We start from the raw sequence: 22,615 nt of genomic DNA on the forward strand, positions 1-22,615 counted from the left end.
CCTGTTCACCTGTAGAGTATCGCCTTATTCATGCATCAGTGCAAAGCCCCAGTAACAGGCCTAGAAGCCAGTTGACAAATTAAAGTCTCTGAATCCTGCAGCATCCATTGAACAGCTGAATTTAACATTTTATACCCTATGTGGTTGCATCAGGGAATGCACATTTTTCCCTAACAACTGCTGGTTGCCAGGGTCACTAGGCCTGTTTGACTGTGGCTTAAAATGACAAAAAAGGGCTATGAAGTGACACAGAATAACTCGGAGAAATAAACATTTTATTTAAAAATCAGTATTTAATGTACTCGAATAAGCCGTTCCTAGAGGAAAATTTTGCTCCTTTAGCTGTGGATATTAAAGCAAGCAGGTATTTTTGGCTCATAAATTAAGACCATCTTCCAGGTCCTCTAATGCTCTTCATGAAAACGTTTGATTTTTGATCCCCTGATTATGACATGTTCTGGGCATTTTTCTATTTAAGAGTACATAACAAAAGTAATTCATAAAAATATTGTGTCAAACAATTTATTCTTATTTTGAATCAAGACAATTCATTACCCGCAATCAATACAATTTTATTGTAAAGGCCACAAAGCCACAGGAATGAGACTGATTCAGTATTTATGACACTTAAAACGTGGTCCTGGTGGCAGATGCATTTAGTCAGTCAAACAGCGGCAATAAAGTCAATCTTAAGTCAAAAAAAAAAATATGACCATAAAAATACAAAGCAGTATATGACAAAATACATGTGATAAGATGGCCTATGACTTATTACTGTCTGGAATCTAAAGTATAATATAAGTTTTAAAGCAAGTGACAAAACAGGACTTGTATATAAATGTAAAGGAGAGTGAAATAGTGTAACAACAGACATAGGTCCTATGCAGGAATCAAGAGCAGGAATCATTTGTTAACCTTTTTCCTCCATGTTCCCGAGATAGGAGTCAACCTGCAGTGAGGAGGAAGAGAAAAAAAAAAGCTCAGAGCTGTGATTAAGGAGGAGAGGAAGAGTGGATTACTGACACTAAAGCTTGTTATATCCAGACTATTTAATCTCTGGACATAAGCGATAAAAGATAACTGTATAGTCACTGTAAGCATGTGGGGAGCGATAGTACTGTTTAGGATCATTAATACATACGTTTCCCTAATTGCGCCGTGTGTTACAAATCTACTCATGTTGATTATTCACATTATTAAACACGTCTCACCCTGAAAATCTGAGTGGAATTAAAGTTGAGTGCACAAGTTTCAGGCCTCCAGACCAATCAGCTCCACATCAAAAGTGAGAGTGGCATTTGGTGGGATGATCCCTGGGTGACCTTTGCTGCCGTAGGCGTAGTCTGGTGAGCAAATAAGCTTTGCCCGCTGACCCACACTCATCTGTGGAGAAGATGGAAATGAAACACTACTGCTGCCATCAAACTAAGTAATAGATTTATTTAAAGGCCTTTTAATAGAACAGGCTCTGTTTAGCTTAAACTATTGCAGTTAAATGCAACGGCAATCCAATAAATCCGTCTTCATAATGTTAGTTTGTGGTGATGGTGAACTGCGTTATTCAAAGGCATTGTTAGTAAGGATGGGCAAGCACGCAGGAAGAAACAAAACTGAATTGTGTAACCATGTGTATCTGGAGTATATATTTTCTTTCAGCTTTACCAGCAGTTGGGAGGATGTTGTGCTTTACTGCTGCCAGAAGGTGGCAGTAACATACTTACAAGCCGTTTTCCAACCACCATTAAAAAACAAAATTAGACAAAGAACACAATATGAACCACCAGTTATGGGACCGACATTTAAGACGCTGAGAGTAGATGGCGCACAAACAGGAGTAACCTGCAAATCCACAGATTAGCAAAGCTTTAAATAAGCCATGTTTGGCCCTTCTTTGGATAAGGAAATGAAAACAAGGCTCGGCGCTAACTTGGCCAGGGAAAGCTAGCATGTCACAATCATAAGAGAGCAGTTTAATGTAGTGTGCAGTGATTATGTTTCCTCTTGTTTTCTGTCAGATATGTACAGTTACAGTGGTGGATAATGTTTATTATGAGGTCAGCGCAAAAACAAACAATGTGAGGCAAAAGCTCTGGCTTCAGATTTTTTTCCCCTATTCTTGCCTTTAAATGACATCAAAAAAGGGGATATCCCTAATATAGTCACCTCAGGCCAGGACCCCAGAAACTCAAACCACCTACGGTTCAAATCCTATGTTTATGAAGGATTTCAGAAGAAGGCTAGCTTGGAGGTGTGGTTTTCAAACTTTTTCTGGCACATCCCTATTCAGAAGCTAATTGAAATTAATCACAGTACCATGTTTAAATAAATAAATAATTTAATTAATTAAATTACAAAGATCTATTTCACTTCATGTTTCTGAGATGACTGCACCTCACATTATGAAAATCACTGTTTTAAAGTGAGAGGACATAAAACAGCTTGTTTCAGATGGAGGATGAACTGAGTGGCTGCACCAAGGGCCACTATATGATAAACAAGGGTTATCTTTAATGGAGAATCTGCAATAACAGAGATATAATTTTTATATGATATAAAAATGTCATATAGCTATATCATTGCTATAGTAACACCATGCGTTTACGGGCACGTCTGGGAGCGACAGCCGTGGGTCATCCTCCAATAACGATTTAGCACCTAAAAACTTTAATAACCTCCAACAGAACAGTGCTTTACAAAATATGCAAGAAAATTATTCATGCTGCGGGTGAAAACAACAAACTTGTTTTACCACTTGTGGCAAAAACAGACAACCAATTGCAACCAGGCTACAAAGATGTAGATACTAACAGCTCATGATGTGCAACCCAAATGTCCACAGATCACTCCAACAAGCATCGCTGGCTAGCCTCACGGCACATGAGTGGAAGCACAAGCAGTGGATAGAAATGACTGACATGGTTACATGGTGGAAAAGCAGGACTTTACGCAGATGGATAAAAAGCTTGACCAAAGACACAACGTCCCGGGTAGAAAATATTTTTTGGTTTTATTAGATGACAATCCTGTGCAGCTTCAGAACAGTTATGAAACTGAGTTAATTTAGTTATTGTTAAACTAAAATACTGAGCAGTTCTTTTATACTTTGCTTAAATTTTCTAGGGAAGAACAAGTGCCTAGGCTACTTTTGTGCTTACATTTGATTTATGCTGTGTCACTGGACATAATGGTGCTGCTGGCACCTTGTTTCAGTACATTCACACTTCAAATTAGGAAGTGTGCCATCAACGACAGTAACTTACTAGAGAAGAAACAGAAAATTCCCTTCATTTACTTTCACTTATAAAAACTGCTGCCTGCAAGCATCAATAAAACATTTTTCCCGCATAGCAGTTCTTGTTATTGCAAGTTTTCTTGAAATACTGTGATATAATTTTAAGGCTATATCACCCACCCCTTCTAATCCTAAAATAGCTACTTTAGCAGAACTCATGAATAAAAATATAGAGACTAAATTGGGCATAATAGGTCTTCTGTTCACCCATCTGATCATGCATGTAATCCCCCAAAATCTTACATGGTTCATTAAAACACAAGCTGGAAACAACAGAACAAACATCATAGCATTATATCATTAAAGATAAAGCATTTCTAACAGTAACAATTGCAAAATTACACTGGGTTAATGGTGGCAAAGTATCATAACAGCGTGTTAACAGCTGGTACAGGCTCTGTGCCACTTTAAGCAACAGGAAAGGCAGATAGAGGAGAGCAGAGATGCTCCAGCATCACTTGAGACCACTAAGTGCTATTTGGATGTATTCAGTTCTAAAAAATAATACTATGAATCTAGAGTAACACAAATTTCTTTCCATACTCATCACTACTGACACTACAGCTGAGATTGGGCTAAATACCTGCCAATATAAGCAACGCAGTTAAACGTACCTATAAAAGCATTTCATGCCCCCCAAGAGAGGAAGATTATAATCGTTACTTTTGGCCGTTGTAAGGAAAACATAGCTAGTTAAGTAATACCTGCATAAAGGTATTCATTGCGGAAATCTTGCTCACCTGGGCTACTCCTTCTTCCCATCCCCGAATCACCTCCTGGTGTCCGATCTTAAATTTGAACGGCTTGCCCCGGGACCTCGAAGAGTCAAACACTTTCCCGTCTGCCAGTGTGCCTGGAGATGAAATAAGAGTCCGAAGGCTGGTTAGACATGTTTGAATATCTAACTCGACACAGAGCTCGGCGTGTTGATAACTAATCCCACTTTTCTGCACCCGGCTGTCTTCTCCAACATGAGCTAACTGCTTAGCCGTGATGCTAGCGTTAGCATAACGGGTTCCCGGATAGTTTACGTTAGGAGGCTTCAGCTCAACGAACTTAACTACTCTTCGGTCCCTCAAATAAAGACAATTCTGGCCGGTTTAAAAGACCGGGGGTATAATAAAAGTACGCGAGCATCAGAATAGCTGATGATAGCCCAACAGTCAAAATATTCAGTCTGTTAACAGAAGCTAGCTACAATGCTAACCAACAGAAGAAGCAATGGGCACTCGGGTACTGTTAGATGAAACTAACTTGGCTCACATTTCACCCAGTCAGACACCTTTCACCCAGGTATGGCTACAGGAAACATCCAAAACGTTAAAAAGCATCCAAATCAGCGTCCAAATCTCGGAGCTCCAGCCTCCGCACTCACCGACATAGTGCACCACGACGCGCTGTCCCTTCTTCGGAAAAGTCCGCCCTGAAAACAGGAAAAACAGAGAGAAAAGTGACAGAATAATGAAGCGCACACTCTCAGGATAAAAACAAGTATTAGGCTGTTTAACAAGTCACACAATTCTCACCATCACCCGGAGTTATAGTCTGAATTTCTACTCCCATTTTCGCTCCGCTGTATCCTTCTTCTGGACCACCCTACAATGCGAGCGGAAGCTGGAGGCATGGGCGGCCTCCTGACGAGCGAGTGGGCACGGATGGAGGAAAAATCCACCAATGAAGCAATATTATAACAATTTTATAAGAATATCTTACTTGGAAACAAGGCCCAAGTAAGCGTTTTATAGATTGCGTGATACTAAGACGAGCATTTAAGTCAGATGAGTGTTTATCATCCATATAAAAGTTTTGGGGGGGTTTTCTGCATGATTTAAGTTTTAAGGTCTTACCCCATCGGGAGATATCCCAATTAAGAAAGGTCTCATTTGAGATGACCATGACCATGCGGGATTTGGATTATTAAAAAATCAATTTAAAGTAGTATTAGGTTATCTTGGAGGAGTCATGTTACTTAAACACTTTTAGGTATAAATGTATAGGCTTGTGCACAGATCAGATCTTGGAGGAAATGCATTACAAGAAATGACACAGTGAAAAAATAAAATCACTTTTAAAAGTGGATGTTTGCATTTCAGGTCCCTTCATGCATTGTATTTTATAACAGCTAATCAAAACTCAGATGAAATTAATCGGACATATTGCAGTTGAAACTTGCATACCTCTACGTTTTCTACAATAAGGGAAATGATAAAGGCACAGGGGGGAACTGATACTGGCACTGGTATCAAAAACTCTTGTTAACATCCACCCATTTAAGTAACTGCTGTCACTTATTGCAACTCTGAACCTTTTTTCAGCTTTTACATCTATTTACCATCTATTTTTATATCTAGTTTGACCAAATTATATCAAGCAGATTATCTGGAAGTAAAACTGAAACTGGGCTTCAAATTCCTCATCATACACAGAGCAGCAAAGTCAAAAACAACTAGGTTCAGCATTGAAACGGTAAATCTGTAGTTGGGATAGGTGTTTACAGCCGGCATGACACTGTTTGTAATCTGGAACATTGTTAAAACTTGAATGACTGTTTCATTTCCCATGTTCCGCACCCCACCTGACTTCTTTGTTGTTTCTTTACCGTGATGGGAAGAGCTACAGCACGCCTGCACGTATGCACCATGTTTCGCAACAAAGTGAACAACACTGGCACATGTTCAACACCTTACCACCGTAACATCCTGTTATTTCAGATGAGGATGGAAAATGAACTGATGTGACTTTTATCTGTGATGGCTGAGGATTTGCAGTATTGTTTTTGTTTTTTTACTATGTGGAAGCAAGAGAACTGGTTCTCCAGGCTTTCAAAAGGTTTTTTGGCTTCCATGTCACTCATTTTCAATCCAGTCCTGAGAATTTTTTGTTTGTTTGTTCTGTTTTGTTTTGTTTTGTTAAGCCTATTAACACCGACCTATGAATCATATAAGCATAAAAAATACACCTAAGTCAAGGGATGAAACAGTCTTTTGTCTACACTTAACAGACAACATTAAATTGTATATTTAGGCACTTTGTTACTAGCAATCTGTTGCAAAAACACATAATTACTAGTTATTTCCTCAGTTAAATGTATGAAAAATGCCAACGATAACACAGTTTGACAGGTATGAAATAATATTTTTGCACCACTAAAGTGATTCCCAAAGAGTTATTAGCCGAAAACTTGGCATATCTGGACATCGTGTACAGTGTCCTTAAAGTGGAGGACCAAAAAAGAAGTGGCAGTTGTAAGAAACTATCCACAACAGATGAACAGTATCTGAAAGTCATGTTTCTAGGGAAAAAGGTGTGTTCCACAGTTAATGAAACCTCCTCGCAACTACTTTGATCACTAGCAGATTGCTGTGGTCGGCCACAATTTGCATAGAACACTCTGACTTGACTGCAAACACTCATCAACGAATATCCGAGTGTTACTGAAATTGTGAAAAGTGTAATTTGACACACACACACACACACACACACACACACACACACACACACACACACACACACACACACACTAATGTCAAAGTTATCATAGGCCAGGCCGTTTCTGTGCCGAGTTTGCATGTTCTCACTATGCCTGTGTGGGTTTCCTCTGAATACTGCAGATATGCATGTTTGATTAAATTGTATTAGTTAGGGTTGTAAGTGCTTAAAGAGTAAAGAACAAATCACTACGTAATGTATGGTTAAATGTGTCTTGTGGTCTAAAGTGCTTTGAGTGGTCTGTAAGACTACAAAAGCACTCACTAAATATCAGTCCATTCCACTTGTACTATTAATTAATATTACTATTAATATCCACACCTGGATTATTCATTCCACCATGTTTAACCACATCTCTGTTTGGCAACAGCCTAAAATTTAAATTGAATAAATTATGGCACAAATAAGTGATTACGGACATAATTTATTTATATGAAATTCAGGAACAGGACATCTGCTGGAGAATGAATGACCTTGGTGTAACTTAAAGAACAGACACAACATGAGTATACTATCTCAACTTTACAGACTTATATTTTAACCTCCAGAAAATTATTATTTAGTTTAAAAATGCGAACTGCTGTCCATTACTGCACTGAGTTTTTTTATTGCGATTCACAAAGTGCTGAAAACTGTGTATAAGACATAAAAAAGCTGTAACTCTCACTTTCTCTCTGCTCATCACAGCACGGTCCAGCAGAATATTTCACATACATTACAGCTTATACACTGTATATACTTTGAATTAAATTAACCAAGAGTCATGCCTATTATATACATCACATCACAGTTGCTGAAAGAACTTCCTCTAAGGTTATACCTGTGCATCCTTGCACGTCCGCTGACCCTTTTCTATTCTCGTACTCTCTACTGAATATTTATTTTTGGAGATGAGAAATCTTTCACGATGCTTCACTGAGAATGACTTTTAGGTCACAGGCAGGAGGACAGAGGAGAGATGAAATGAGGTGGCACAAAGTAGAAAATTAAAAAAAACCTATATATGACCTTTGCCTGTACTTTTCCTTTACATAAGTTATGTGTAACCATTTTTAGCTCTAATCACACCACTGAGTCAAACCAGCACCCATCTCTAATGCAGTGTTAAATAGATAATTCAAAGGTGGAAGTACTTGGTAGCATTAAAAGAGCGGAGAGGATTACATCATCTGACTTTTTTGGTTACTTTGTGTGACCTTAGCCTTTGATACAGATGAAAACCTTCTCATCCCACTGAATCGTATAATGCTGCTCTGTCCCTATTATGCACCGTGTGTCTTTTGGCATTGATGGCTTTATGTATTGCAGCAGCAGTACAGTCTAATGAGAAATTTCCCTTTTTTTAAAAAAAAATCCACCTTTAGAAGGTGAATTGGTGGCAGCTGCATGATTTGCAGGCTTAAATTCCAGGTGACCATACTTTTCTCTAGAAAGTCTACTTGGTTAGAGCTGGAAGAAAAAAATGAGGTTTAGGTTAAAATAGACCGATACACACCAGCAAATAGTTTAGTTAGGAGTGATGGCACCATAACACTAATGCCATAACCTGATTTGTGTGACACACTGCTGCTAAAGAATATCTGCTGCCTAACTGAGACTAACTATTGTCTCACAATAGTTGAAATGTGCAATTCCCTGGTATTCCTATTCCTATTTATCCTATTAATCACTATTATATACTCTGTATTTATATATGTCTCTGTATTTATGTATGTGTATATGTGTATATATGGTATATTTCTATTTCTGCTTACATTCTTTTGCAACTTCTGTCTGTGCTGTGCTACTGGAAACAGAATTTCCCGGAGGAACCCAACTGAGGGGTTAATAAAGTTTTAATCTAATGTTATTTGTCTATGCTAAATATAATGCTAAAACAGGTCAGATTGATACCCTAACATAAAGACATGACCTGTTAAAACTATTTTTCCACTCAGTGTGTGCAAGGAGTTTGCAGGGACTAAGCTTGTGTTCTGCAAAGATTTCTTGGCTGGGACTTCTGTAACTCTCCATTAGTTTCTTAGCTATGCATTTTCTAGATTATGCCGATCCAACGATATGCTAAACTAAGTGAACCAACTCCCTGCTGAAGCATCAAATTTAAAAGTACAGACATGAAGGTTGTATCATGTTTAAAACAGGCTAAAACAGTTGCTGTGGGATGTACTCCTCAAACCCATGACACCTTGGCTCTTACATGTGACCTCTTAGAGGCAGACTCACAATGATTCTCAGGAACATTTATGCCCGGTTTGGCCCATCCTGAGCACTGGTGAGGGCTGAGGCTTTGTTCATGACATTGAGGACTTACAATTAACCGATCTGCTTTATGCCTGCTGCCATTTCCAAAAGATCTGTTGGAAACATTTGAACAAACAGACTTGACTGAATTTTTTTTATCCTGACTGTAACAGTGTGGTGAGTTCTCAAATTTTAATGTGTTTGAGTCATAATGAGATGTTGATGTGACTCCAGCGTGGGCCTGCTGCAGGATTGTTGGCAGCTCTGTGTTTTCTCTTCGCACTGAAGATGATGATGTAACTTCTGAACTGGATAAAGAATAAAAAATACAAAATAAATAATAAATGTATTATCATTCCTATTCATCTTTCATTTTAAAAGTGGTATGTTTAAGTCCTGTAAGGACTATTGTAAGGCTATCTGCTGAAGTATGTAGCAAATGATTCTATTCTGCTGCAGAGAATGATCTCCTTTTATTTACTTTTGCTCACTATGTTGAAGGGTTATGGAAAACTTTTTTTTTTTTTGCTCTCTTTTGGAGCAATGACATCTGGGCATACTCATGGAAAAAGAGCTGGAAGTAAATATGGAATAATGACTCCAGCAAGATGCCCATACACTTTAGAGGTGCTGTTAGGCATGCTTGGGTCAGATTACAATGTATTCAGTGGCTACTTTGGAACCAGTTAATGAACACAAGTTGCATGACATTTTAATGAGCGATGTAATTCCTGGTGTTACAAAAACATTTAAACAAATCTGATAAATAAAGATAATAATAACACACCTTATACTGCAGATGGGTGAACATAATGTGTTCTTACAGTTTAATCACATGATCTCCAACAATTTAACTAAAATTTCATTTCACATCTTTCCAAATGTAATCCTATTCCCCAGCCAATTTGTACACCCGTTCAACTGTTTGTTAACACAACTCAGCCAATCACATGGCAGATTTCTATTGTTATTCATTCTAGTATGTTGTTGGCCACCTTTTTTCACTATTTTGTAGTTCAAGTTTTAATTTTTAATCCACAAACAAAACCTGACCTCCTCCACTCTTATTCTTTTATGTTCAAAATCCATATTGATCCAAGTCTGTGACAATGCTATTTACATTCAAAGATTTTATAAATTTGCGTACACATTCTTTGATATTGTAGACGCTGAAGTGAATAACTGAAATTTTACAATCTGTCTTGATAGTTTACTGAACTGTTCATCCATATAATAATAGCAAGCATGATGACGCTGTTAAAAAGATCATTTTTGGGGTCAGTTGTATGTTTATGAATTTTACAGTATTGTGCAAAAGTCTTTAGCTTTACTATTACCAAAGACTACTTAAAGAAATAATAAGAAATCATGCCTAAAAAGTCTCAGGCCATCTTGACAAAGGTGGTCATACCAAGCATAGTCTTTCGAGCTTGTTAGAATTGTACAAATACTGCATTTCAACAATTCTCTGTAGCTATTTCCAGTTTTCTAAGCAACATATAGAGAGTGATGGCTGGTATTAACACTCCAACTCCAGTCCATCATGTTCAACAATCCCTTGAATTAAATATTGAATTTGCCTATCCTTCTGGCCAATCCATATGGGCAGAGTCTCAGTGCTTTATATTAAAATGAACTCTCTTTAGTGATTTCACTCAACAAAGTCAGTTTATTGCGTTATACTTTTTAAAATTACAATTATCCCTTGAGATTTTATCTTTTTGTGTTTTTCATAAATCCCAAACTTTTTGTTTTGTTTTTTTTATTTGTTTGCAGCTTAGCATGTCGGTTTCCCTGTTTCTGGTCTTTGTGCTATTCTGAGCACAGTGACTCCCTCTGTACCATCTCAGAGAGGAGCCTGTTAAAAATCTTCTCAACAAACTCTTGGCAAAATAACTTAACTTATGACTTATTAAAACTAAGACTTGACTTGATCTTAAATCTGTGAGTGTGAACTTGCTGCAAACATGCTATAACAGACAACTATGAACTCAGTATTTAAGGTTTTACCTCAACCTTAATGGCTAAAAGCCTATTTTTGTTGGGATTTCATTTTTTACTTTTACTTTTTTTTAAGTGTATTTGTTCATTATTTTGTACATGAAGTGGCTGAAAATTATTTACATCTGAATATGTATATATGTAATGAGGTTGATCGTGTATCTGGCTAAACATTTATGATTTTATCAGCTATGTTGGGTATCTAAGTTGATTGTTCTACTTGCCAAATATATGTCAGCAATAATATTGCCTGATGAAGAAAAAAGGGATCTTTCCAAGTTAAACTGTGTGGGAGTCTGTTTGCAATGCTGGATCTGTTTGTCCTTCTCCTACGCATCTGTCTTAAGAAATAGATGTGCGAAGTGTCTGAAATTTCTGCCATGAAATCAGTTAAGATGTTGTGAAACAATGAGCTGAAACTAAAGCTTGCAAGGTTCATCAAAATGAGCAACTGTGAACTGTATATAAAAGCCAATGAAGAAGTGCCTTAAGCATACGCAGTTGTTTCTTAGCCAGTCACTCTTCACATCTGGTTTAAAAAAACACCAAAAAAAAAAACTAAACAGTGGTGGACTTCACAAACCAGCAGTTGATATCTTAGTGGTTTGGTCCATCTTGTATAACAAATTCCAGTATTGCAAACAATTTGAAACACTTCCAGTGATTTACTTGGGATGTTATTTAGAAGCATTAAAATTAATTTAATTGAATATACTTTAATTTTAATGGTCATCACGACATAAACAATGTCATGGTCTTTGGTTTTGAACCCAGAGGTTTCAGTTTGTGAACTTTGAATGCTTGCTTATTATTTTAATGTTCTATTTAGTTCTTAGTTTGTTATTGTCCAAACTCTTGAGCCTTAGTTCCTTGTTTCAGCTAAGTTTTGCCATCAATATCCCTTTTAGGGTTTATTCTGTTTAGTCTTCGGTTATTTGTGTAGTTGCAAATTTGTGTCTCATTGTGTCAAGTTTGTCTCTGTTTAGTTACTTTGTGCTATGATTTCATAGTCATTTGACTTTGGTGTCATGTTTTAGTTTAATTCCATGTCTTGTTATTTTGATTTAGTTCAGCTGTGTCTTCCAGCTGTTTCCTCTCCCCCTCACCCCCTGTCTGTCTCCTTTGTCCCTTGTTACATTGTCCTTCAGTACTGTGTGTTTTAGAAAGATTTTTGTCATTTATATTTCTACCGCCATCTTTGCTGTTGTAGGGTTCTCCCATGATTTCAGCTTTACTCCTCTCTGTGTGTCTTGTACATAGTGCTTCTGTTAATAGGTGAGCAACTTTTTTAATGCTGTTGTTTTCACTTCTTAATTTGATGTTTTTTCTAATGATAAAAATCTCCATTGTAGCTGTTTCAAAGATGACATGTCTGAGCCTCTTACTGGATTTGTTCCCGGAGCTGCAAGCTTTGCCTCTCGTTAATTGGGTAGAAGTGAAAAAACACCATCCCTATCAGCAGAAGTGTGATGGGAACTGGCGAGAACAGTACGATCAGAGCAGTCACCACTCTGTCACCATGGTTACAAGCACCTGCTTCATAGCCCACAAACCTGCAGACGAGGAGAGCACAAAATGTGACAGACCAAGTGATGTACCCACGTAACAAAACATAAGAAGTGAGTGGACTGGAGTCTGACTCACTGTAATGTCATGGTTGAGAGTCCAGCAGACAGCCCTCCTGTCAGTTTACTGCAGAAGGCATAGCAGGAAAAAAACAGAGGCTCTAGGTCCTTACAGGACGGGTGTCTCACAGCAAAGTCATCCACCACGTCTGGGAGCATTGACCTGCAGCACACACACAGCAAGTTGACATATCACATGTCAAAACCACATGTCAGTTTTAATGGAGAGTTCTGGCTGGTCAACAAAGCACATTGTTTCTGGAATAGTCATCACTGGCCAGGGTTGAGTACAGACTATGAATGATTCATGTGCACCGCATTCAGCTCTGACACTGATTAAATCTGACAGGGGGCCTTGGAAAGGACCTCAAACTTTGTGTTCAGGCTGGGAGCTGACTCACCAGGGTAGCAGGAATATGGTTGCCACACTGAATCCCATCAGAACGCACATACTCATGAAGACCAGCAGGTTACTGGGAACACAGGCAACTATAATCACTGCTGGGATGAAGAGCTGGGAGAGACAAAAACGAGGATTCAAGGTGTGGAACATTTCTCTTATCATTCAACTTTCAGAGGTCTTACCGACAATCCGATGAAAACTGTGGACTTTTTCCCAATTCTCAGAAGAATTATTTGCCACACAGGAACTGCTACAGAGGCAGAAACCTGTGGAAATGTTGACTGAATTTCTATTTTGAACTCAAATCATATCTAAACTGGCCAGAAAGCTACTGAACCATGCAGCAGAGCAGGGTGTGAAATAGTCTATTAAGTTAGCTGCACCTTACCAGTAAAACCAGCAGGAGGTGCTGGAACTGGGCTCCCAGCCCAGCAGCATGACTGCAAAACAGTGCAAAGTTACCCAAGGACATCTGAGATCAAAACAGACAAATTGTTTCACATGTGACTTTGAAGTGAATAAAAACAGAATTAAGAAGGAGATAACCATATGCAGAGATGATTACAAGTTGTACCTGAAAGGCAAATGCACTAAACACAAAGCCCAGCACCAGCCTCTGGTAAGGAACGTGGCACATGAGCATCTTCAGCGAGCTCAGATAGGAAGGTCGTACTTTGTCGTTAGAGCAGCGAGAGGCTGAGAATATAACATATGAGAGAAAAGAGTGAAATATCAGACTCATGATTTGACTCTTTTTGTGGAGTAAAATCATGAGTTCTTTGGCTAATTTTACATTTTGATTAAGTCCTCAGCTACACCTGTGCATGCTATGCATATATCAAACTAAATTACTTTGTGGTTCAAGAGTGACTCAGCATAATTACGTTTTCATTTAACTAAAAAATGTTCACTTCAGAGGTTCAAAGGTTTGTCTATATCTATAGTTTAAGCTTTGACAACTTTATTATTCTGTTCACAAACGGTGCCAAGGCAAAAGAAAATGAAAACACTTTTTTTTTGTCCTACTCTACAAATAAAGGTTTGAAATATTTGTTAACAGATCCTGATGATAACATGATCGCCTCTGCAAAGCTGTTCAACAAGAACAACAACAACAAAAAAGTTTTATTTATTGTGTTTGAACACTGACTGTCTCTGAATGACTCACCCTGCTTCTCCTTCACCCCGAGGAACAAAATCAGGCTGCAGAGGAAAAACAAGGCCCCCATGACCATCGCTGAGGTCAGGAAAGCCTTTTGCTGGGGGCAAAATGCACACATGAAATCATAACTTTTAAACAAAGCATGATATTCTGTCTACAAACCTAAGTCTAGAGGCTTAAAAACAGAAGTTTTTCCACTGTAAATAATTGTTTTATAGCATTATAAATAAACACAAAAAACTCAATGGTGTTTCTACAGGGAGCAGATGAAATACACAAATCAGCTTGCGGCTGAAGATGTCGATCTCATTCGCATAAAATCTAAAAGAAAATGCAAACTATGTAAAGATATAGTCTCACTGGCTTTTGTTAGGTACACCTGCTCAACGGCTTATTAATGCAAATAATCAGCTGGCATTTACATGGCAGAAACTCAGTATATTAAGGAATATAGACACGATCAAGACACCCTGCTGAAGTTAAGACTGAGCATCAGAATAGAGAAGAACGGTGAATTTAAGTGACTCGAATATGCTATGTTTATTAGTGCCAGACAGGCCTGTCTGAGTATTTCAGAAACTGATTTGGAGTTTTCCACACAATCATCTATAGGGTTTATGGAGAATTATCCAAAAAGAGAAAATATTCAGTTAGCAGCAGTTCTCCAGGTGAAATGACCTTGTTGATGTCAGAGGACAGGGAAAATGGCCAGACTGCTTTCACCTAACAGGAAGGCAACGGTAATTTAAGAAACCACTTGTTTCAACCAATGCATAATAGCATCTGTGAACACACAGCATGTCGAATCATGAAACAGAAGACTTAATTTAACTTAATTAATTTTCCAAAAACTTACTCTAACCATTAATCAAGATGTCACTCTACATGTAATGAATTCAGTTATGAGGATTTGCAATGAAAGCGAGCCCCCACAATGTGCCCATATATCTCCATAATATGAGTAATGTGAGTTCACCTCAAACACACAGAAAAACCACAACAATGCTGTATACATCAAGCAAAGAGCAGTAAATTACAGGGTAACAAGATATCCCTGAAACTATGTGAGCACAAAAAGGAACAAAAAGCTTCTACTAATGAAATGTGAGTCCTATGTCAGGGTGAACAATTTTTATTTTACATTAACCTAATATGCTCATTTACAGCTATATATTTTATTCATGTCACAGAAAAAAAAATCTGAGCTCAAGCATAATTCACTTACAGAGGTAGACTGTATTTAATGGATGGGTGTGGCCACCATGACATCATCAGCTGTTTTGCTAAATCTCATTTTTGAAGCCTCAAGCTGGGAGTTTGTTCTGTTGCCGATGCACATCTAACTGACACTGTTAGGTTAATGACTTATCAATCAAAGGTTCTGACATCCACACTGCTTTATGACTCTTTGGGACTCTACCAAAAGCAATCATTTACAAAATTAGCATCACATTGTATTCGCTAAGCCTTAAAACTTGCAACTGAGATAGTTTTAAGGCTTTCCTAAGTAAATTCACCAGGAAAGAGTTTACTGATGTCACAGTCAAAGAATTCCTTTGCCTTTTTTTTTTTTACATTGTTTTATAAAATCAAACTTTTTATATCTGGCAAGTGGCACCTTATGACAAAGTTGACATCAAATGGATGACACATCTGCTGTCACAAGCTGACAGTTGTCCACCTCTTTTTTTTGTAACTGGGTACATTGTGCCGCTGCTGGATTGGAGACACGAGTGTACGATTATTTAGGTTTTTACTGGTGTTTCAGTTATAATCAGTACAGAAACTCAGGGAGTTACAGATAATAAAGAGGACGATGCAACAGTTTGGAAAGATGAGACTTTGTGGAAAAAACCTTCTTTGCTTCCAGGTTAGCTTCTTCTCCTTCTATGCTAACACCTATTGTTCAGGAATACTGTAGCACTGAGAATACTACCTAGGCCATAACGGGAATCATGAAAGGATGTGCCTGCATGATGACGTAACCAGATCTTTACCAACTAGTTTGTAAAGATCAGTCAGCAAATGGCCAGGGCTTCCCCACTCACAGCCAGAGCTGTTTGCCTGGATGGCCCTATCGGGATATCTGCTCTCAGTGACATCATACAGAGCTAAAAGTAGAAAAAACTGGTGTAGAAAAAATATTTGGTGTCTAGATCATTCTGAAGCCTGAACTTGCTTTTATATATGCTTGGCCATGTTTAATGTGAAAATCTAAATATAACAGGAAATAAAGAAGAGTGTATTTGCCCCCCCTTGAGAGTAGCATACCGTCTGTTGAAAGGAAGCAGTCTGTGGTGAAGACGTGCTTTGAGGTGTTTCATGGTCCTGGTCCCAGTCCCGGCAGGCCTCCTGCTTCTCTGTATTGTACACAGCCACAACTTGTCCCTGAATTACTGATGCCAGCAGCATTGCCACCATCTCCACACTCATTCCTGGCCAAATAAGTAAAGAAACTCAAAACACTTTGCATTTTGTTTGGCGTCTGACGAAGTTACTGAATGTAAATGAGTGAATATTCTTACTGTAGGCTGTGGCAGAGTCCCTGTCTCTCTGATCTCCTCCTAGAAACATATTCAGTGATAGGTAGGGGACGTTGTAGCACTGTTGATAGGAAGAAAAACGTGATGCCAAATGACACTTCACCATTGGTGTGAAACTCAGTAGCCATGGTGACATGGCTTGGAGCAAAAATAACAGTAGGATCAGAGTACTATGAATTTCAGTCACCAGAAAGATGACCAAAGAGCTAACTAGGGTTCTGAGCTAAAATTCAGAATTCTCTTTTATTTTTTTGGCCCTCTGGTTTCTGATTCCTTGTTCTTAAGTTCTCTTTATTTCTCAGGGTGTGATTTCTGTTTATTCATTAATCCCCATCGTTCCTTGGTTCAGGTTTTATTGTCATGCATTCAGCAGTATTCTTTTCTCTCAGTTCCTGTCTGATGTTCGTGTTAGCTGCATTTTGTTTCTGTTGAATTGTTCCTCCAGTTTTTTTTTCCTGTTAAATTCACCAGTGTGCAATGTTTCACATTTGACTGACAGTCACTTCCTCTTTTGCTTTTTAGTCATTGTCTCCTGGTGTCTAGTTTTGCTTCCTCTTGGTCACTGTCCTTGAGTAAGTTCAGCTGTCTCTAGTTCCCCCAGAGGTCTCCACTTTCCTCTGTGTATTCAAACCTCTGTTAGCTCGTGTTCTTTATCAGAGTGTCTGTGTTGCCTGCCTGTTATCCCACCTATTGTTTATCTTGTTTGAGCTGCTAAGCGCTAACAAGAGTACTCTTTAATTTGCTAGTCCTTACTATGCAAATGTCTTTTCAAACTTTATGCCGTCCAACGTATCTGAGTGCGATTTAAAAAAAGGGTATTGTATCTTGTCAGACTGTGCCATGTTGTCTGAGTCGGCCTAAATAAAAATTAAAAAAACAAAAAAATGAATACTGTTACACCTGTCATCATAAAATAGAACAATACCTGAGCTATAACCAAACTATTTATGTTGAGGTTGTGACAAACATCATTCAAAAGACAATTCTGAGGTGAGGATGTCTCATTTGACTAAATTCCTGTTACCCTGACACCTTCCTCCTCGTCTTTCTTGCCTCTTTTGCCTGCATATCTGGTGGGAGGGACTAAGATGTGAGAAGAGGAATCCAGGATGTGCAATATCAAAAATGAGAAGGGGGAAAGGCGTGGTATCATGACCTCACTAACCATACAGTCTATGCTATAGGTGTTGCTTGGTAACGAGTATATCGTGTTCTTTTTATGTAGCATCTCAATTTTCAAACAACAAAAGCTGAACTTTTACCTATGAAATCTACTGGAAATGAAAGTGATTGTGCCTGTGAACATCCAACAACTTACAGTCATGAGGGACTCGAATAGGCAAGCCGCTGTGAGGAACCACAACACGCTGACAGTCTCAGACATCGAGCCTCGTGGCACAAACCACAGAAGCAGATAGGACAAGATGCCAAATGGAGTGGAAATAACCATCCTGTGAGATAAAGATTGATGGCTCTGCTGAGCACAGTGCTGCAAAAGGAATCTAAATTCAAAGTGAAATGCATGTTAAATGTGTGGCTCAACCAACCATGGAGTGAGTTTGCCAATGGGCGTCCAGTTACTGCGGCTCACAAGATATCCAACCAGAGGGTCAGTCACAGCATCCCAGGCCCGACTCACAAATAAAATCATGGAAACATAGAAGGCCTCCATCTGTGATATTTTACATATTTTACCCACTTAAAATTAGAAGCAGTATAGAACATTATATTGTGGAAAGTACTGAACTTTTACCTTTACAACATCCAGAAGGAAAATTTGCAAGGAAATACCAATAGCTACTGAGGTAATCAGATGTGGAACCCCACCCACAGCATAACACAGCTTGCAGGCCAGAGGAATACCACCTGAGTCCTGAGAAAACCAGAGAGAGGATGGAGGAAAATCCTGAATGTAGTTAGTTCAAATAGTTCATTTGGCTCATATACAGTCTCTCCTCCACTGTAAGTGGAGAAAATCCACAGTGGGAGTGTCGGCAACAAAAAATAACTACAATAAATTTAGAAATATCAGTTGTCTTATTTTCAGTTATTAATGAGATTATAATCCATGTAATGTAATAAAAGCATTATTTAACAAGGATGTTTGTTTGTTACATTTTAATTCATACAATTTTTTTATGAAAAAAATATTTTGAAGCGCCTTGTGTAGTTGTTTTGTGTTTTCTTGTATCTGTGTTTGTTTTATTTTTCTTCAATTTCTTAAAAATGATGTTGAAAAAAATGAAAATGGAGTAGGAAACACAAAGTTTACTTTGACACTGGTGTTGAAAGTAATACAGTAACTGGCTGCCACTGAAGTGAAAACCTGTTTGAGAAGACAAAACTAACATATTTAATTGAGAACAGCTTCAGCAGCAAACATTAAATCATAATATTCAAGGGAAAATTGTAATGCTATTACTGTTATGCATAATTTTTTTTTAAATAGCAGAGCATTTTTAACCAACTTAAAAATGTAGGGTTTGAATGTGGATGCAAACTCTACGAATAAAGAGAAATGGTCCTTACCCCCTGCTGATCTTTCCTGCACGAGTTCCTGTTTGTGTTTTGACTGAATAAATTCCTTTTAAATGTCTGGAAGTGCTCTGAAAAACTCTTAAGGCAATTCATTGTTGATGGAAGTGGGAATAACAACACTTGAGTATCACCGGACGTGTAACGCTGTCCCTGCACACACAGGTGAATGCCACCCGTTTGAAACCAGATTCTGGTTCAACAACTCTTTTGTGTTTGGAAGAGGAGTATTCTTATTCAGTCCACCTGCTCAGACTTAACAATAAATAAGGTGGTTCAACAGCAAAGCATAAGAACTACCAGTGCCGCTCCCTGCAGATCTGTTTGAAACAACAAACTTATGGAACATGTTTTAAAAATATTAAAATTAAAATGACAGAACTGTATTTTAACAGCTGCAGTGAGAGTTTCTCTGACTCTGGAAAAAGGCCACAGCTTTCACCACATTGTCAGTAACTGCAGAATACTTCTGTAATGATGTGCTGTATTGAAGTGCGGTAGTATGGATGGCTGTGACCTCTTGTGGAGCTTCAGTGAAATGCAGGTAAGCTTGTAAATATGGGTATCAACATAAAACTAGAGAATATTTATTTACCTAATTGTTATTATTTTGTTATTTTTTCATTAGTTTGAGTTAGTAAGCCAACATTTTGAGATAATAATCAGACATTTTGAGATTACAACCCAAAAATTTGACTGTGAAAATATATTTTTTTAAATAGTGGAAATGAACTTCTATGTTGGTCTGCACCAAATGTGGTTATTGTTATCAATTTCTCCACAGAGATGAGTCCTAACATTTGTTCAGTGGAAAATCAGCAAATATAATTTTTTCCTTCCCCACTTCCAGTAGTCAAAGTTGTACAGATCTTTCTTATGAAAACTCGTTTCGCCAACTAAAAGAATCATTTTTTACCATCCCTAAGTCAAAGTTTGGGGTATGTTGTCACAATTTTGATTCACTAAACTTTGGAGAAAATAAGTAGAAATTGAGAAAACATCCTCAAATTGTGAAGTATGATGTCAAAATTTGAAATAACCTGAAATCTTGGTTTATTCATAGCAGGAGGAAAAAAAGAGGTTTCAGTGGTGAAACCAGCTTCAAGCCAAAACCAAAGTTAGCCACAGAACCCACAGAGAAAAATGTAAAATAATGTCTGGACAGAAATCAATACCACTCATGTTTTGGTGCAGACTAATGACAGATTTTTTTGAAGATGGCTTTTGACGCCTTTTGTTTATTCATACAGCTGTGAATTCTGCATATCAAAGTACTTTTGGAGCCTGACAGAGGCAGCAAGGAATTGCTTTGAAATCAGAGATGGGAGATTCAAACCTTTTAAACTGAAGGGCTTTTGCATCAGAGGATACTCTGAATTTTTCAGAGGTGGTGGACAACCATGCCAAAGGTCTACTAAATGGTTATGTCTGCCAAGGGAGGGCAATACTTGTGTTAGAAGCCAACTGTGTACCAATTGTGTGAAATCTCACTTTTTTTTCCTTTTTTTTTACATTTTTAATGATTAAATTATTGTTCATACATCACCTTCATCAATACAGCAATAGATACTAACAAATGTTGGCTTGTGCAGATGTGTATTTGCATTGTATTCTCTATATAACAGGGAGAACCAAACAACTTTCTTGCAGCATTCTCTCTTTAATGGCAGCCATTTACAGCACAAAGTGATTTTTTTAATAAAGATGTCACTTCTTTGCCAGACAGCCTCAGCTGTGACACACAAAAGTAATACAGCATTGAAAAGTCAAAATAGCACAAGAAAAACCTTCAGAACAAAGATTTTGGCTCACATTTTCTAAGTATGGGGAAAAAGAAGAGATATAACAAACTCACTATACTTTCCCATTAATACACATTCTTCAGTGTAATAACAGGCTAGTAATGGAGCTCCATCAGTCAATGTCTTATCCAAATTTGTTCTTAAAAAAAAAAAAAAACCAAGATTAAAGTTGGCATTTTTATTTTTAATTCAAAGCTTATAAATGACTTGAGACCAGCCTATAAATTGGTGCTCTTTGTCGAGTTGTCCTTTGCCTGCTTGATTCCATAGAGCCACTTGATCACTCGTGCATTTCTCTCAATGACAGAAACACCGTAGGGAACACGATTTGCAGCTTTGCCAGCCTCCTCCTCGTCTTCATCCTCGTCTTCTCGGCCAGAGCCCGCGCACTCGGACCCTGGAGCGCTCGCGCTACGAAAACGAGCCATGGAAACAATGTCAGAGCTAGATCCAGTCAGCTCATGCACATCTGTGGGGTCCAAGCCGCACAGGTTGAAGAAGCGCTCCAGCTCTGTCCCAGCTCGGGAGTACCTGTCGCTCATGTCCGATTTAGACCGGGACAGAGAAGGGCGTTTCCTGGAGCTGGTGGAAGACAAACGGGTAATTGCTGGGGAAGGAGGAGGTATAACAGGGTGGCCTAGTGTAGGTGCGGCAGGAACCGGGGTCTCAGCTGGAGAAGTGGAAGAGGTATCAGGTTTTGACTGAGCAATAACAGGTTTCAGAGGAGAAGGACCTGGTGTTGTTCTAGGGAGAAAGAGGTGCAGGTTTGAAGCAGCTTGGCCGGGTCGAAAGTGAGACTGTAGAGATATTGGCTGAAGGGGCTGTCGAATTAACTGAGGTCGTCTACCTGCTGTCCTCACAGGGCCGGCCTGAGGCATGACATCCACTCTCCGTACCGTCGCTGCAGCTGGCGGCCCAGGAGAGCTTGTGCTCTCTACGTTGGCAGGGTCAGATGCTTTTAATTTCACTTTAGCTACAACTAACCTATCAGGACGTGGAGGCGGACACGGCTTCTCCTTTTTCTGCTGTGCCCCTGCAGGAGTGGGACGGGGAAAATTGTGTACAGCTGCAGCACAGTAAGGAGGTTTACGGTCATTTGGCTTTGCTGTTGTTCCAGACTGTGGTGCATCATTCACTCCACTGATGAGGTTATTCAGGTGCTCCATGTCCAGCTGTAATCCTTCCTGCTTTGTCTTTGCTGGGTCTGTGGTCTTTCTGGTGGGCCAAAGGGCAGAGCTGGGGCTGAGTAGAGGCTTACGCACTTCAGGCCTGACTGGCTGCTGCTTGGTAAGAGCTACTTGACTCTTGACATATTTAGCCTTGTCTGCCTCGAGCCTTTCCACAGCACTCTGCTTTGGTCTGCTCGCAGCTTTTTGATACTTCTGGTAGAAATCTAGCCCCACTTGCCCCTTGGGCCGCAAGCGTGGGGGTGGAGGAGCAACAGCAGTCTTTGTTGGTTGCCTCACGGAGTGTTGAAGCGTTTCCACAGGCATTTTGTGGCCTGGCAGTCGTACCTTGTCCA

At 38.8% G+C, this 22,615-nt stretch overlaps 2 protein-coding genes across 2 annotated transcripts; both read right to left on the bottom strand.

Annotated features, from left to right (window-relative positions):
* Positions 1 to 61: 61 nt before the first annotated feature.
* On the bottom strand, positions 62 to 4,977 carry fkbp1aa (FKBP prolyl isomerase 1Aa). The gene is made up of 5 exons (XM_003438925.5): positions 4,819 to 4,977; positions 4,668 to 4,715; positions 4,033 to 4,145; positions 1,212 to 1,383; positions 62 to 949 (listed from the first exon to the last, which is right to left on the bottom strand). The coding sequence occupies exons 1-4, from the start codon at positions 4,853 to 4,855 to the stop codon at positions 1,252 to 1,254; spliced, it is 330 nt and encodes a 109-aa protein (XP_003438973.1). The 5' UTR covers positions 4,856 to 4,977; the 3' UTR covers positions 62 to 949; positions 1,212 to 1,251.
* Positions 4,978 to 7,202: 2,225 nt separating this feature from the next.
* Positions 7,203 to 22,586, bottom strand: mfsd2al2 (major facilitator superfamily domain containing 2a-like 2). The gene is made up of 14 exons (XM_025901516.1): positions 21,348 to 22,586; positions 18,510 to 18,629; positions 18,304 to 18,428; positions 18,075 to 18,207; positions 16,739 to 16,817; positions 16,485 to 16,648; positions 14,220 to 14,310; positions 13,626 to 13,747; positions 13,440 to 13,523; positions 13,234 to 13,317; positions 13,050 to 13,162; positions 12,668 to 12,811; positions 12,409 to 12,576; positions 7,203 to 9,330 (listed from the first exon to the last, which is right to left on the bottom strand). The coding sequence occupies exons 1-14, from the start codon at positions 22,584 to 22,586 to the stop codon at positions 8,952 to 8,954; spliced, it is 3,045 nt and encodes a 1,014-aa protein (XP_025757301.1). The 3' UTR covers positions 7,203 to 8,951.
* Positions 22,587 to 22,615: the final 29 nt, after the last annotated feature.

The sequence above is a fragment of the Oreochromis niloticus genome, linkage group LG20 (genome assembly GCF_001858045.2).
Source record: "Oreochromis niloticus isolate F11D_XX linkage group LG20, O_niloticus_UMD_NMBU, whole genome shotgun sequence".
NCBI lineage: Eukaryota > Metazoa > Chordata > Actinopteri > Cichliformes > Cichlidae > Oreochromis > Oreochromis niloticus.

What these genes read in the sequence shown, in the direction of transcription:
- fkbp1aa (XM_003438925.5), bottom strand. Translation starts at nt 4,855, where the DNA reads ATGGGAGTAGAAATTCAGACTATAACTCCGGGTGATG. An exon ending in GACTATAACTCCGGGTGATG is followed by an intron (nt 4,716 to 4,818) that starts GTGAGAATTGTG and finishes TCCTGTTTTCAG; the next exon opens with GGCGGACTTTTCCGAAGAAG. An exon ending in CGTCGTGGTGCACTATGTCG is followed by an intron (nt 4,146 to 4,667) that starts GTGAGTGCGGAG and finishes TTTCATCTCCAG; the next exon opens with GCACACTGGCAGACGGGAAA.
- mfsd2al2 (XM_025901516.1), bottom strand. Translation starts at nt 22,586, where the DNA reads ATGCCTGTGGAAACGCTTCAACACTCCGTGAGGCAACCAACAAAGACT. An exon ending in GGCTCTATGGAATCAAGCAG is followed by an intron (nt 18,630 to 21,347) that starts GCAAAGGACAAC and finishes TGGTTTTCTCAG; the next exon opens with GACTCAGGTGGTATTCCTCT. An exon ending in CAGTTTTCATCGGATTGTCG is followed by an intron (nt 13,163 to 13,233) that starts GTAAGACCTCTG and finishes TGTCTCTCCCAG; the next exon opens with CTCTTCATCCCAGCAGTGAT.